The sequence below is a fragment of the Rattus norvegicus genome, chromosome 10 (assembly GCF_021556685.1).
Source record: "Rattus norvegicus strain SHRSP/BbbUtx chromosome 10, alternate assembly SHRSP_T2T, whole genome shotgun sequence".
Taxonomy (NCBI): Eukaryota; Metazoa; Chordata; class Mammalia; order Rodentia; family Muridae; genus Rattus; species Rattus norvegicus.
Genome location: NC_141543.1, coordinates 67,861,293 through 67,874,748, shown reverse-complemented (window position 1 = coordinate 67,874,748; position 13,456 = coordinate 67,861,293). Strand labels below are relative to the sequence as shown.

The window sequence follows — 13,456 nt, the reverse complement described above, 5'->3', positions numbered from 1 at the left end:
AGACAAGAGGTGACTCCACCAAACCATAATTCTGTAAAGCTAAGTTACACGGCCCAAAACTCACACTTTAGCTTTATGGCTAAGTTGTGGAAAGTCCAGATCATGCGCAGTCGTGCTCACAATGGGAGTGGAGCTGTGTGCGTCGAGAACTCAGGATTCATCCTGGGACAGACTTTCAACTCGGCTGAAATAACTCAAAACAATGAGTTTCTGTCCTTGTTCAACACCGATCCTTTCCGGATAGGCCTGGGAGGTGTCTAAGACAGTGCCTTTGAGATGACATTCGAATCAACAGGAGCACATTAAGACCCCAGCTATCAAAATCAATTTCCAACTAAAAGTCATCAAAAAAGATAAGGAAGGACACTTCATAGTCATCAAAGGAAAAATCCACCAAGATGAACTCTCAATCCTAAATATCTATGCCCCAAATACAAGGGCACCTACATACGTAAAAGAAACCTTACTAAAGCTCAAAACACACATTGCACCTCACACAATAATAGTGGGAGATTTCAACACCCCACTCTCATCAATGGACAGATCATGGAAACAGAAATTAAACAGTGATGTCGACAGACTAAGTGAAGTCATGAGACAAATGGACTTAACGGATATTTATAGAACATTCTATCCTAAAGCAAAAGGATATACCTTCTTCTCAGCTGCTCATGGTACTTTCTCCAAAATTGACCATATAATTGGTCAAAAAACGGGCCTCAACAGGTACAGAAAGATAGAAATAATCCCATGCGTGCTATCGGACCACCACGGCCTAAAACTGGTCTTCAATAACAATAAGGGAAGAATGCCCACATATACGTGGAAATTGAACAATGCTCTACTCAATGATAACCTGGTCAAGGAAGAAATAAAGAAAGAAATTAAAAACTTTTTAGAATTTAATGAAAATGAAGGTACAACATACCCAAACTTATGGGACACAATGAAAGCTGTGCTAAGAGGAAAACTCATAGCGCTGAGTGCCTGCAGAAAGAAACAGGAAAGAGCATATGTCAGCAGCTTGACAGCACACCTAAAAGCTCTAGAACAAAAAGAAGCAAATACACCCAGGAGGAGTAGAAGGCAGGAAATAATCAAACTCAGAGCTGAAATCAACCAAGTAGAAACAAAAAGGACCATAGAAAGAATCAACAGAACCAAAAGTTGGTTCTTTGAGAAAATCAACAAGATAGATAAACCCTTAGCCAGACTAACGAGAGGACACAGAGAGTGCGTCCAAATTAACAAAATCAGAAATGAAAAGGGAGACATAACAACAGATTCAGAGGAAATTCAAAAAATCATCAGATCTTACTATAAAAACCTATATTCAACAAAACTTGAAAATCTTCAGGAAATGGACAATTTCCTAGACAGATACCAGGTATCGAAGTTAAATCAGGAACAGATAAACCAGTTAAACAACCCCATAACTCCTAAGGAAATAGAAGCAGTCATTAAAGGTCTCCCAACCAAAAAGAGCCCAGGTCCAGACGGGTTTAGTGCAGAATTCTATCAAACCTTCATAGAAGACCTCATACCAATATTATCCAAACTACTCCACAAAATTGAAACAGATGGAGCCCTACCGAATTCCTTCTACGAAGCTACAATTACTCTTATACCTAAACCACACAAAGACACAACAAAGAAAGAGAACTTCAGACCAATTTCCCTTATGAATATCGACGCAAAAATACTCAATAAAATTCTGGCAAACCGAATCCAAGAGCACATCAAAACAATCATCCACCATGATCAAGTAGGCTTCATCCCAGGCATGCAGGGATGGTTTAATATATGGAAAACCATCAACGTGATCCATTATATAAACAAACTGAAAGAACAGAACCACATGATCATTTCATTAGATGCTGAGAAAGCATTTGACAAAATTCAACACCCCTTCATGATAAAAGTCCTGGAAAGAATAGGAATTCAAGGCCCATACCTGAACATAGTAAAAGCCATATACAGCAAACCAGTTGCTAACATTAAACTAAATGGAGAGAAACTTGAAGCAATCCCACTAAAATCAGGGACTAGACAAGGCTGCCCACTCTCTCCCTACTTATTCAATATAGTTCTTGAAGTTCTAGCCAGAGCAATCAGACAACAAAAGGAGATCAAGGGGATACAGATCGGAAAAGAAGAGGTCAAAATATCACTATTTGCAGATGACATGATAGTATATTTAAGTGATCCCAAAAGTTCCACCAGAGAACTACTAAAGCTGATAAACAACTTCAGCAAAGTGGCTGGGTATAAAATTAACTCAAATAAATCAGTTGCCTTCCTCTATACAAAAGAGAAACAAGCCGAGAAAGAAATTAGAGAAACGACACCCTTCATAATAGACCCAAATAATATAAAGTACCTCGGTGTGACTTTAACCAAGCAAGTAAAAGATCTGTACAATAAGAACTTCAAGACACTGAGGAAAGAAATTGAAGAAGACCTCAGAAGATGGAAAGATCTCCCATGCTCATGGATTGGCAGGATTAATATAGTAAAAATGGCCATTTTACCAAAAGCAATCTACAGATTCAATGCAATCCCCATCAAAATACCAATCCAATTCTTCAAAGAGTTAGACAGAACAATTTGCAAATTCATCTGGAATAACAAAAAACCCAGGATAGCTAAAGCTATCCTCAACAATAAAAGGACTTCAGGGGGAATCACTATCCCTGAACTCAAGCAGTATTACAGAGCAATAGTGATAAAAACTGCATGGTATTGGTACAGAGACAGACAGATAGACCAATGGAATAGAATTGAAGACCCAGAAATGAACCCACACACCTATGGTCACTTGATTTTTGACAAAGGAGCCAAAACCATCCAATGGAAAAAAGATAGCATTTTCAGCAAATGGTGCTGGTTCAACTGGAGGTCAACATGTAGAAGAATGCAGATCGATCCATGCTTATCACCCTGTACAAAGCTTAAGTCCAAGTGGATCAAGGACCTCCACATCAAACCAGACACACTCAAACTAATAGAAGAAAAACTAGGGAAGCATCTGGAACACATGGGCACTGGAAAAAATTTCCTGAACAAAACACCAATGGCTTATGCTCTAAGATCAAGAATCGACAAATGGGATCTCATAAAACTGCAAAGCTTCTGTAAGGCAAAGGACACGGTGGTTAGGACAAAACGGCAACCAACAGATTGGGAAAAGATCTTTACCAATCCTACAACAGATAGAGGCCTTATATCCAAAGTATACAAAGAACTCAAGAAGTTAGACCGCAGGGAAACAAATAACCCTATTAAAAAATGGGGTTCAGAGCTAAACAAAGAATTCACAGCTGAGGAATGCCTAATGGCTGAGAAACACCTAAAGAAATGTTCAACATCTTTAGTCATAAGGGAAATGCAAATCAAAACAACCCTGAGATTTCACCTCACACCAGTGAGAATGGCTAAGATCAAAAACTCAGGTGACAGCAGATGCTGGCGAGGATGTGGAGAAAGAGGAACACTCCTCCATTGTTGGTGGGATTGCAGACTGGTAAAACCATTCTGGAAATCAGTCTGGAGGTTCCTCAGAAAATTGGACATTGAACTGCCTGAGGATCCAGCTATACCTCTCTTGGGCATATACCCAAAAGATGCCTCAACATATAAAAGAGACACGTGCTCCACTATGTTCATCGCAGCCTTATTTATAATAGCCAGAAAATGGAAAGAACCCAGATGCCCTTCAACAGAGGAATGGATACAGAAAATGTGGTACATCTACACAATGGAATATTACTCAGCTATCAAAAACAACAAGTTTATGAAATTCGTAGGCAAATGGTTGGAACTGGAAAATATCATCCTGAGTGAGCTAACCCAATCACAGAAAGACATACATGGTATGCACTTATTGATAAGTGGCTTTTAGCCCAAATGCTTGAATTACCCTAGATCCCTAGAACAAACGAAACTCAAGACGGATGATCAAAATGTGAATGCTTCACTCCTTCTTTAAATGAGGAAAAAGAATACCCTTGGCAGGGAAGGGAGAGGCAAAGATTAAAACAGAGACTGAAGGAACACCCATTCGGAGCCTGCCCCACATGTGGCCCATACATATACAGCCACCCAATTAGACAAGATGGATGAAGCAAAGAAGTGCAGACCAACAGGAGCCGGATGTAGATCGCTCCTGAGAGACACAGCCAGAATACAGCAAATACAGAGGCGAATGCCAGCAGCAAACCACTGAACTGAGAATAGGTCCCCCGTTGAAGGAATCAGAGAAAGAACTGGAAGAGCTTGAAGGGGCTCGAGACCCCAAAAGTACAACAATGTCAAGCAACCAGAGCTTCCAGGGACTAAGCCACTACCTAAATACTATTCATGGACTGACCCTGGACTCTGACCCCATAGGTAGCAATGAATATCCTAGTAAGAGCACCAGTGGAAGGGGAAGCCCTGGGTCCTGGTAAGACTGAACCCCCAGTGAACTAGACTATGGGGGGAGGGCGGCAATGGGGGGAGGGTTGGGAGGGGAACACCCATAAGGAAGGGGAGGGGGGAGGGGGATGTTTGCCCGGAAACCGGGAAAGGGAATAACACTTGAAATGTATATAAGAAATACTCAAGTTAATAAAAAAAAGAAAAAAAGAAAAAAAAAGACCCCAGCTATCCCCACAGAGTTCCCCTGCCTATGTAAAATCCTCGCTGGAATTTATGCACACATCTCCGCCCAGGTGTGCGTCTCTGGGCTGACCTTCAGCTAGCCTACTGTGTGCAGCAGTAAAGCTAACGAACTGCGTTTTAAAACGACGTAGGGGTGTCTGGCAATAGAAATAGAGAATTAAAGCTAACACAACGCACAGGGAAGAAAAGCATTCAAGAGACACTGCTGACCATGGTTAGCTGGCAATCGAAGGAAGCATTCGGCTTTGAATTCGAAGTTAAATACTTCAGTCTTTTTGCTTTGCCTGTTTTTATTAATTGTCTATGCTTCCCAGAGGATTTAGCTTAATTAATCCAGTGTCAAAGCAGAGATCTACAAATTGAGGTTTAATTTAAAAACATGCTTTTTATAGTCCGATAGTTCCAGCATGATGAATTCCCTGAGTAATTAAAGGTTTGATTAAAGTGGGACTTAAAAATACCCTATTAAAAGCTTACTGAATACATCCCTGAACGTTATTCAGTGGCTTACTCTGTAATCCTTAGAGCTTAAATGTACCTAAAAATGTCTATAAGCATTGTTAAGGCAAATCAAAATGGTCATAATTTCATAGAGTCGTGGAAGGAAGAAAGAAAAGTAGACTCTAGAGAATTGCTGGAGGATGGGTGTGGACTGTCTGCCAGTCTATGAAGATCAGTCACCTGTCTACCGCAAGAGGGCAGTAGCAGCCAACAGTAATGGTCCCGTAGTTGCACGAGGCTTCCTTTGAGGGCTCATTAGAAGCCCCTGTAAATACATTGGTCTCTGGAAAGGAAAGGGAAACGGGAACCACCTCCCGGACGGTTCAGAGCTTTTATCCCTGGTAACAATAAAGCAGGAAGTAAGCAACAGGACCCTTCTCTCCACCCTCCTGTCGTTCAATCACCAAGGAGAGGGCGACTGGTGTAATAATGGTTATAGATAAGGTCTCCATACTGGGATGTTCAGCCAAGATCACCGACAGCCATTGATGGAACGGAGCACTCTTTGAGGATTTGGGACACAAAGAACAATCTGTGGGGAGCTGTTTTATCTCAGAAAATTAGTTGGGACGGGTACTAGGAGTATCCTGGGGTGAACTGTGCGTTTATTTAATTTAGATGTATAACACAGGAACATCAAGGTAATTAGAATAATCTTTGGAAATCTGTAATATTTCTTTGTAAAATTTCCAGGAAGCTAATTAGCACAAAGAGGGATCAATGGTGACAAACGTGCCCTCTGTGTTTTAAGTAGGTATTTTTATTGGTCTAGAATTACCCATAAAGTGAGATGAATCAGATATTCTAATGTGTTCTCATGACTAGCATCTGTTCTTGTTTTTATTCATAATTGTCACTAATATTATTGAGCTGTAATCTGGAAAAACTTTTAGGACTAGAAATAAAGAAATTAAATTATTCCTTAATTTAATGTTGTTTCAATTCAACATTTATTGAACACTTACAATTGAATGAGAAAAAACAGTGCTTCTCTCTCTCTTTCTCTCTCTCTCTCTCTCTCTCTCTCTCTCTCTCTCTCTCTCTCTGTGTGTGTGTGTGTGTGTATATAAAAAGAATGTTAGAAAATTAATTGTACCCATGTTTTAAAGTCAGCTTCAAATAAAAATGAAGATGTAAATTTTTTTTACTGCATGTGCCTTTTCTGCTATGTGCTACACCTTAGCTCACAGAGGAGCCTTCGAAACCATGCTAAAGCCAAGCCCAGTTTAGGGAAATTTGCTCCTTGTATTGGTAGGGGACAGGAATTAAAATATGTCCAGGGATCTATGTGATGCTCAACAAATAAAGGTTCCTGTCGCCAAGCCTTACAAACCAAGTTTGATCCCTGGAGGGAGAGAACTCCAAGTTTGTCCTCTGGTCTGCACACACATGCTATGGCATGCACACACACACACACACACACACACACACACACACACACACACACGCCCATCAGTAAATAAAACATAATAAAAGTGTTCTTTTTTAAAATTCTAGTAGATGGTTGAGATTATGGTTATGCTTCTCTTAGTGAAGAGAACTCTCACTGAGTTTTATGGTATGCATAATGGTTTGTTTAAATCAGCAGATCCGGGTCAACACTAAGTTAGACTAAGAGCACCGTGATGAATAAGTCAGTCTGTGCTGGGAGGGAAGAGAGATGTTCCTGCATGTTTTCTTGTTTGCTCTCATAGTAATCCTGAAGTACTGTTCCTATTTTACAAAAAGATAGACAGGCTCAGAGCAAGTAAATGATCTGTTTAAGGTCATAAAATTTAGTTGAGATTGAGCCAAAATTAGAACCCAGACCTATTCAACTCTAAGGTACTCCTTCTATTGGGCCAGTCCATTAAATATTAGTTGTTGGCTCCGGGGAATCTATAGGAATGGCAGCCAACGGTTTTCAATTGTGGGCAGTAACTACATATCTTGAAACAACTTTCAACTAAAGAATATTTCAAATATCATGGTATAAACAATAAGCACAGTGTATTCACTGTGAAATAATATTTTATACCTAACCTCAACATGCCTTATTTTCATTAGGTCCATTTTACTGTGTTTTGTAATGCTGGGAAGCGACCTAGGATTTCCTATGTGCAAAGCAGGTGCTCTACCACTTGGCTACATCTCCAGCCCTTTTCAAATTTTGGTTTGAAACAGGGTCTCCCTGAGTTGCTGAGGCTGGTTCAAAGCTGTTATCTAGCTCAGACTAGCATCAAACTCACAAACGTCTTGCTTCGGCCTGCCAAAGAGCTGGGATTACAGGGGAATCGCCATGCCCATCCAAGTCTGATATTTTGTTTTGTTAAGATATAAACTATAATAGTAGTAGTTAAGATTTTCCACATCTCTGACCCCATCTTCTTTCCTCCTAATGTGATCATGAATTTGGGGCTTATCGCCTTCGTGCCTGATTCATTACTTTTACTGTACCTCTTTTTGTTTGTCTTTTTAAAAAATATTTATTTTATGTGTGTGAGTACACTGTCGCTGTCTTCAGACACACCAGAAGAGGGCATCGGATCTCATTACAGATGGTTGTGAGCCACCATGTGGTTGCTGGGAATTGAACTCAGGACCTCTGGGAGAACAGTCAGTGCTTTTAATTGCTGAGCCACCTCTCCAGCCCTATCTTTTTGTTTTTTGATATAGGGTTTCCTCTGTGTAGCTCTGGCCATCCTGGAACTTGCCCTGTAGACCAGGCTGGCCTTGAACTCAGAGATTTGTTTGCCCCTGCCTTCCGGGTGCTGGGACTAAAGGCAGGGGCCACCACCACCTGGCTTCCTTTCACTCTATCTTTATGAAATCATGGAGCTTACAGATTTTTGAACCTTTAAGAATCATACCCAAATACATATAAGATTCTACATGTGTATATGTGTATATGTATGTATATACCTTTTTTCAGTGTTAACTGCTATCTATTATTCCCTTATATAAGAATATCAAATTCCACCTACCTTTTAGAATTAAATATGTAAACAAGATACTGCTATGATTTTGATTCACAACATAGCTAATGAACCTTAGTCATATGTAAATTTATTTCTTCATAATTCAAGTACTATATTATCTATACTAACTTTTCCTTTTCTTGATGCAGATCATTCTCGAACTCAAGTCTGGAAATTCAAGAACATTGTCATTGAACTCCTGTACCACTGGATAAGCATTTGCTTAACTCTGATAGAGCTAAATACCCAACAGGATAGTTTTATTGTACCTCCATTGCCCAAGAAGAGCACTACCACTATTTATGCAATGTCCTCGGAGAGATCATTTCGAGAGAAACTGTAAGGATTGGTACCATATCAGGACATGTAGATGGTGTCCAATGCTGTTAACTATGAACTATTTCCAACTGTAAAGAATGCCCTTTAGACATATTCTGCTCCCCGAAATTCAGCCCAGTACTCTCCAAAGCCATGAGTGCTACCTAAGGGAGAAATGCTATCTGAAGAATGTGCACTAACGATGACCGGAACCGAGCGTATCAGAATACAGAATAGAATGTATTCTAGTTGGAGCTTTCTATGTAATTGGAGACGGTGCTGGCTGTTTGGGAAGTTGCTTTCCATTCATTTAAACAACAGAATAAATAGTGCTGAGGGTCCGGGCAGGCAGAAATGGCAGCTTTTACATCAAAAGAGTACCAAACAATAAAGATTTGAAGAAATGGACTTGTAACTTTTTTTAGATTTTTTTTGGTCAAAGATTATCCAAAAACTCCATCTCTTCTCCGTCTCTTCTTTCCTTAACAATTTAAAAGTCACTTTTCTATTTCTGCTTGTTTGTTAGAAACAGAATCTCTGTATATTTCTGAGGCTACCCTGGAACTGGACATGTAGCCCAGGCTGGCTTTGAACCCCCGATATCCCTGCCTCAGCACCCTGAGGGCTGTGAGTATAATTATGTACCCTGCCACAAACATCGCTTCAATGATCAGGAAATGTTTGTCCATGGCTCACGGGATAAAGAAAACATCCATTTTTATTAACAAAAACTTATCGAGTTTATAACCACAGAAGAATTTATATTTACCCAAAGCTGTTATTACAGCGAACTTCACTGCTGTGTTGTAAGATTTCATCTCTGTAAGAAAATATCGGACAAAGATGACAAACCCCGTTTTTAATAAAAATTGGGAAATTAAACCTTACTTTCTTTATTAGGTGACAGATCGTGATGTGTCCCAAGTGTCTTATAAGTGGAGATTGGCAGCCTGTACCCTGTCCTGATAAGATGCCAGTGTTATTACCAGCTATCTTGTCTCGGATGAACTCGTGACCAGTGTTTCCACTCTTGGCCACTTCGTATTGGGAGGGAAGCGTTTTCAGGCATCTGCAGCAACGATCCTAGCAACAGCGTTCGTGAAGATATTAGACTGATAGCCGTACATCCGGACGGCTCCAGAGCAAACTTGTGAATACCGATGATGGTAAAGGCAGCTGGGGTGAGGAGAGCCAGAGAGGCTGTTTATATTGTGGTTATGGGAATTAATTTACTGTGGCTTAGTGATAATAGATTATATTTTCATGAGTTTTCCTTTTTAACATTTGAGTTCTCTTTTCTATGTGTATGAGTGTTTCCCTGAAAGTGTGTTCGTGCATCATGTGAAAAGTAAGTGCCCCAGACAGCCAGTCACAACCACATGTGCGGGCCATGTCAGTGCTGGGAATTAAAGTATTCTCCTCTGGGTGAGCAGCCAGTCGTGTCTCCACCCCCCCAAACTTTATTTTATCATTGAAAAGATTGAGACAGAGTCTCTCTTTGTAAGCTGGCCTGACACTTGCTAACTAGAGCATGCTGGCCTCAAAGTCCCAGAGAGACCCGCCTGCCTCTGCCTCCAGGGTGCTCGGATTAAAGGCGCGCACCACCATGCTCTATTGTTTTTGAGATCGGGTTGCAGGTAGTACAGGTTGCCTAGAACTTAGAAGATAGCTGACCTTGACCTCCTGAATCTTCTGCCCCTACTTCCTGAATGCGGAGGTTACAGACACACCCTGTGACCCTACCTGGTCTGTGCCTTGCTGGGGATTGAGCCCAGAGTTAGGTGCATGTTAGGTGAGCGCTCTACCGCCTGAGCTACAGCCCCACCCTGCTTGCGGCATTTAACCTGTTAGAAGCATGTCTGCATACTAGCTCCCTCGATTCTCCCAGCAAAGTAGGCGATTCTGGTACCATTTGCACTTTCTCAATGAGAATGAGTGAGGTGTCACCTTGCAGGCCGAGCAGTTCACTAACGAAATCCCAGCAAGGAAGCCTCTCAGCTGGATCCGCTAAAAGCGTAAAAGCCTCACATTTACACCTTGGGGGAGGGGAGCACTGCAATGCGCATGCCTGTGTGTCTCTGCGTGAGCTCACTGTGGGGGTGATGCCAGTGGAAGCCAGAAGAGGACATCAGATCCCTTGGACCTGGTGCTAAAGGTCACTGGTCACTGTGAGAGCTGGGAACAGAAACCCTGTCTCAGATACACACACACACACACACACACACACACACACACATCCATCTCATCTAACAGTTTCTAGCAGGTTCACAGGACTGCACTACCTTTGTAGCCATTTCTGACCCAACAGGAACCCCCATATCCATCATCAGTTCAGTCTTACTCCCCCGCCCCCCCAACACACACTTTTATTTATTTATTTGGGTTTTTGTTGTTGTTGTTGTTGTTTGTTTGTTTTTGAGATGGGGGTCTCACTATGTAGCTCTGACTGTCCTGGAACCCACTATGTAGACTAGGATGGCCTCAAACTCACATAGATCTACCTGCCTCTATCTCCCACATGCTGGGATTAAAGGTGTCTGGCACCCCCCTCCCCCACCCCTACTCTTGCCTTAGGTAGCCACCAGTCTGCTTTATTTTATTTTGAAATAGGATCCTGCTGTGTAGCCTCTGGCTGGCCTGGAACTATGTAGACCAGGCTAGCCTTGAACTCAGAAAGATCTGCTATCCTCTACCTCCTGAGTGCTGGGATTAAAGGCATGTGCCACCACATGTAGCCTGACTGGCTTTCCTTATGAATTTGCCTATCTGGCAAATGTAAGAGAAATCATACAGAATGTAAGATCTTTTGTGACTGACCTCTCATCCCTTATGTCCTGATAGTCTAAATACGACAGAGCAGCCAGCTTCTCTGAATTTCTCTAAACATCCTTAACCCACTAACTCAGAAGATCTCTCCCCTGATAATCCTGTGGTACCACACACCTCTAATCCCAGGACCTAGAGGCAAGGGCAGGAGGAATTGTGAGTTCAAGACCACTCTGGGCAAGATGAGATCCTAACCAAAAAAAATATGTTTGGCCTTGAGGATGCAGCTCAGCGGGTCGTGTAGTTGATGAACAAGCACAAAGCCCTGGGATTGACCCCCAGCACAACATGAAATCAGATGTGGTGGCCCACAACTCCAATACCAGCACTTGGGGATTGAAAGCAGGAGGACGGGGGTTGGGGATTTAGCTCAGCGGTAGAGCACTTGCCTAGCAAGCGCAAGGCCCTGGGTTAGGTCCCCAGCTCCGAAAAAAAGAAAAAAGAAAAACAAAAAACAAAAAACAAACAAACAAACAAAAAAAACTGCTTTAATGAAAGCAGGAGGACCCAAAGCTCAATGTTCTCCATAGGAACTTCAGGGCCGCCATTTTATCAGATCAGCACATTTGCTTGCAAAAGGTCCTCACAGCTGAGCCCATTGACAAAATAAATTAAAAAAAGAAAAAAGAAAAAGACCTCAGCTGAGTGTGGTGCTGCGGCCCTGTAATTTCAGCACTGAGGAGGCTCAAGCAGGAGGGCTGCCAGCCTGGGCTATCACAGAGAGACCTCATCCCCCCCCCCCCCAAAATGTACCCGAAGCAGACAAATAAAATTGAGACATAGCAAATGGAACATGTCCTTACATGATATTAAGTGTTTAGAAAGGGGAAAATGTGATGGTGGGTGTTGAGGCCCAGCTCCTTTTCACACAGCTGTAGCCATTTTGTATTCAGTCTCCATTTTGCTCATAAGGAGAAATTAAGTTCAGGTTCTCAGACTCCACTTCCCAGAAGTAATGAACCGTAGCTGACACTGAGAAATTCTCCTGAAAGGTTGTAACCCTGTGGCTGTAATATACAGTTTCTGTTATCTCAATGTTCTGAAACTCCCCTGTCCACCACTCGTGCACCACCCCTCTTACCTCACTCACGATTGATCCATCAGCTTAAAGTGAGGCTGATAATACTTTGTCTAGTTAGCCAAAATGTAGTGCTGTCTCCACCCTTGCCTTCTGAACTTCTGAGCCTGCCCTGATAACAGACTGGTACCACAATCAGACCCCGAGTCCTTTTTTGTGGTCCCGACGGGGTATGCGTTCAATAAAGTCTTCTTGCTTAACTGAGGTCTGTATTTGTATGGTTTGTGTGGTGATTCCTGAACCTCGCCAGCGGGTGTTCGCAGAGCTGCTGCTGTAGGCTTCTGTGGGTCAGCAGAAGCTGTAGAGAGGTTAAAGGTAACTAAGAAGCTGGGAGCAGAGGCTGCAAGTAATCACAGAGACATAGGTAACGCTCGTGTCAAAAGAGCAAACAGATAATCCACTGGGCTGGGTGCTGCTGTCCTCACAACTGTCTTGTGCTCAGTTCCAAGTGGGTTCTAAAGACTCAGTGGCTTCTCTGTGTCCTTGAGTCCTGTAGCAATTAGCACCATTACTGCATACCACCGACTGAGCAAAGACCCCCTTTCAACACTGTATCTGAGAAGCCAAGATTCTAGCTCATGGAAACCAAGGACTGTTTGCTACTGTGCCCCAAAGGCAATGGGAGGTTCCTGAACAACACCAATTTAGAAGACTTTTCATCTGGGACCCCACTGGACAGTCTTGTGTGACCAATTCCCACTTGATCTTTTCAGCAAGAAGTAGATGGCCTTGACCCTTCTTTATGTTAAGCAAAATAACACATCCTGTTTGTTGAAGAGGCTGAGATCAGAAAGTCCTTAGCCCCACCTCACTCGACTATCTTCTTTATTTCAGAGTCATCTTCCAATTCTTTTAGCCTTGGGAGTTGGCAAACAGCCCAGGAGCCAAACCTAGCCAGGTGTCTACTATGGTAAACTATACTTTGGAAGCCCAGCATGGCGGCACACACTTGTAATCCCAGAATTAGGAGGCTCAGGCAGGAAACCAGTAAATTCTAGGCCAACCCTGACTGCATAAAGGAGACTCTCTTACTCAAAATAAGAAGTCTGCTTGGAAACTTGACTAACTTGTCTATGGCTACCTTCTATTCACACCATGAGGTCAGTGCTGAATA

General features: G+C 42.2%; 1 protein-coding gene across 1 annotated transcript in view; it reads left to right on the top strand.

Annotated features, from left to right (window-relative positions):
- Positions 1-9,320, top strand: part of Efcab5 (EF-hand calcium binding domain 5) — a 119,931-nt gene extending 110,611 nt beyond the window's left edge. Inside the window, 1 exon segment of the mRNA NM_001417684.1 lies at positions 8,270-9,320. Coding sequence (NP_001404613.1) covers positions 8,270-8,463 — 194 coding nt within the window. The 3' untranslated portion in view covers positions 8,464-9,320.
- The last annotated feature ends 4,136 nt before the right edge of the window (positions 9,321-13,456 follow it).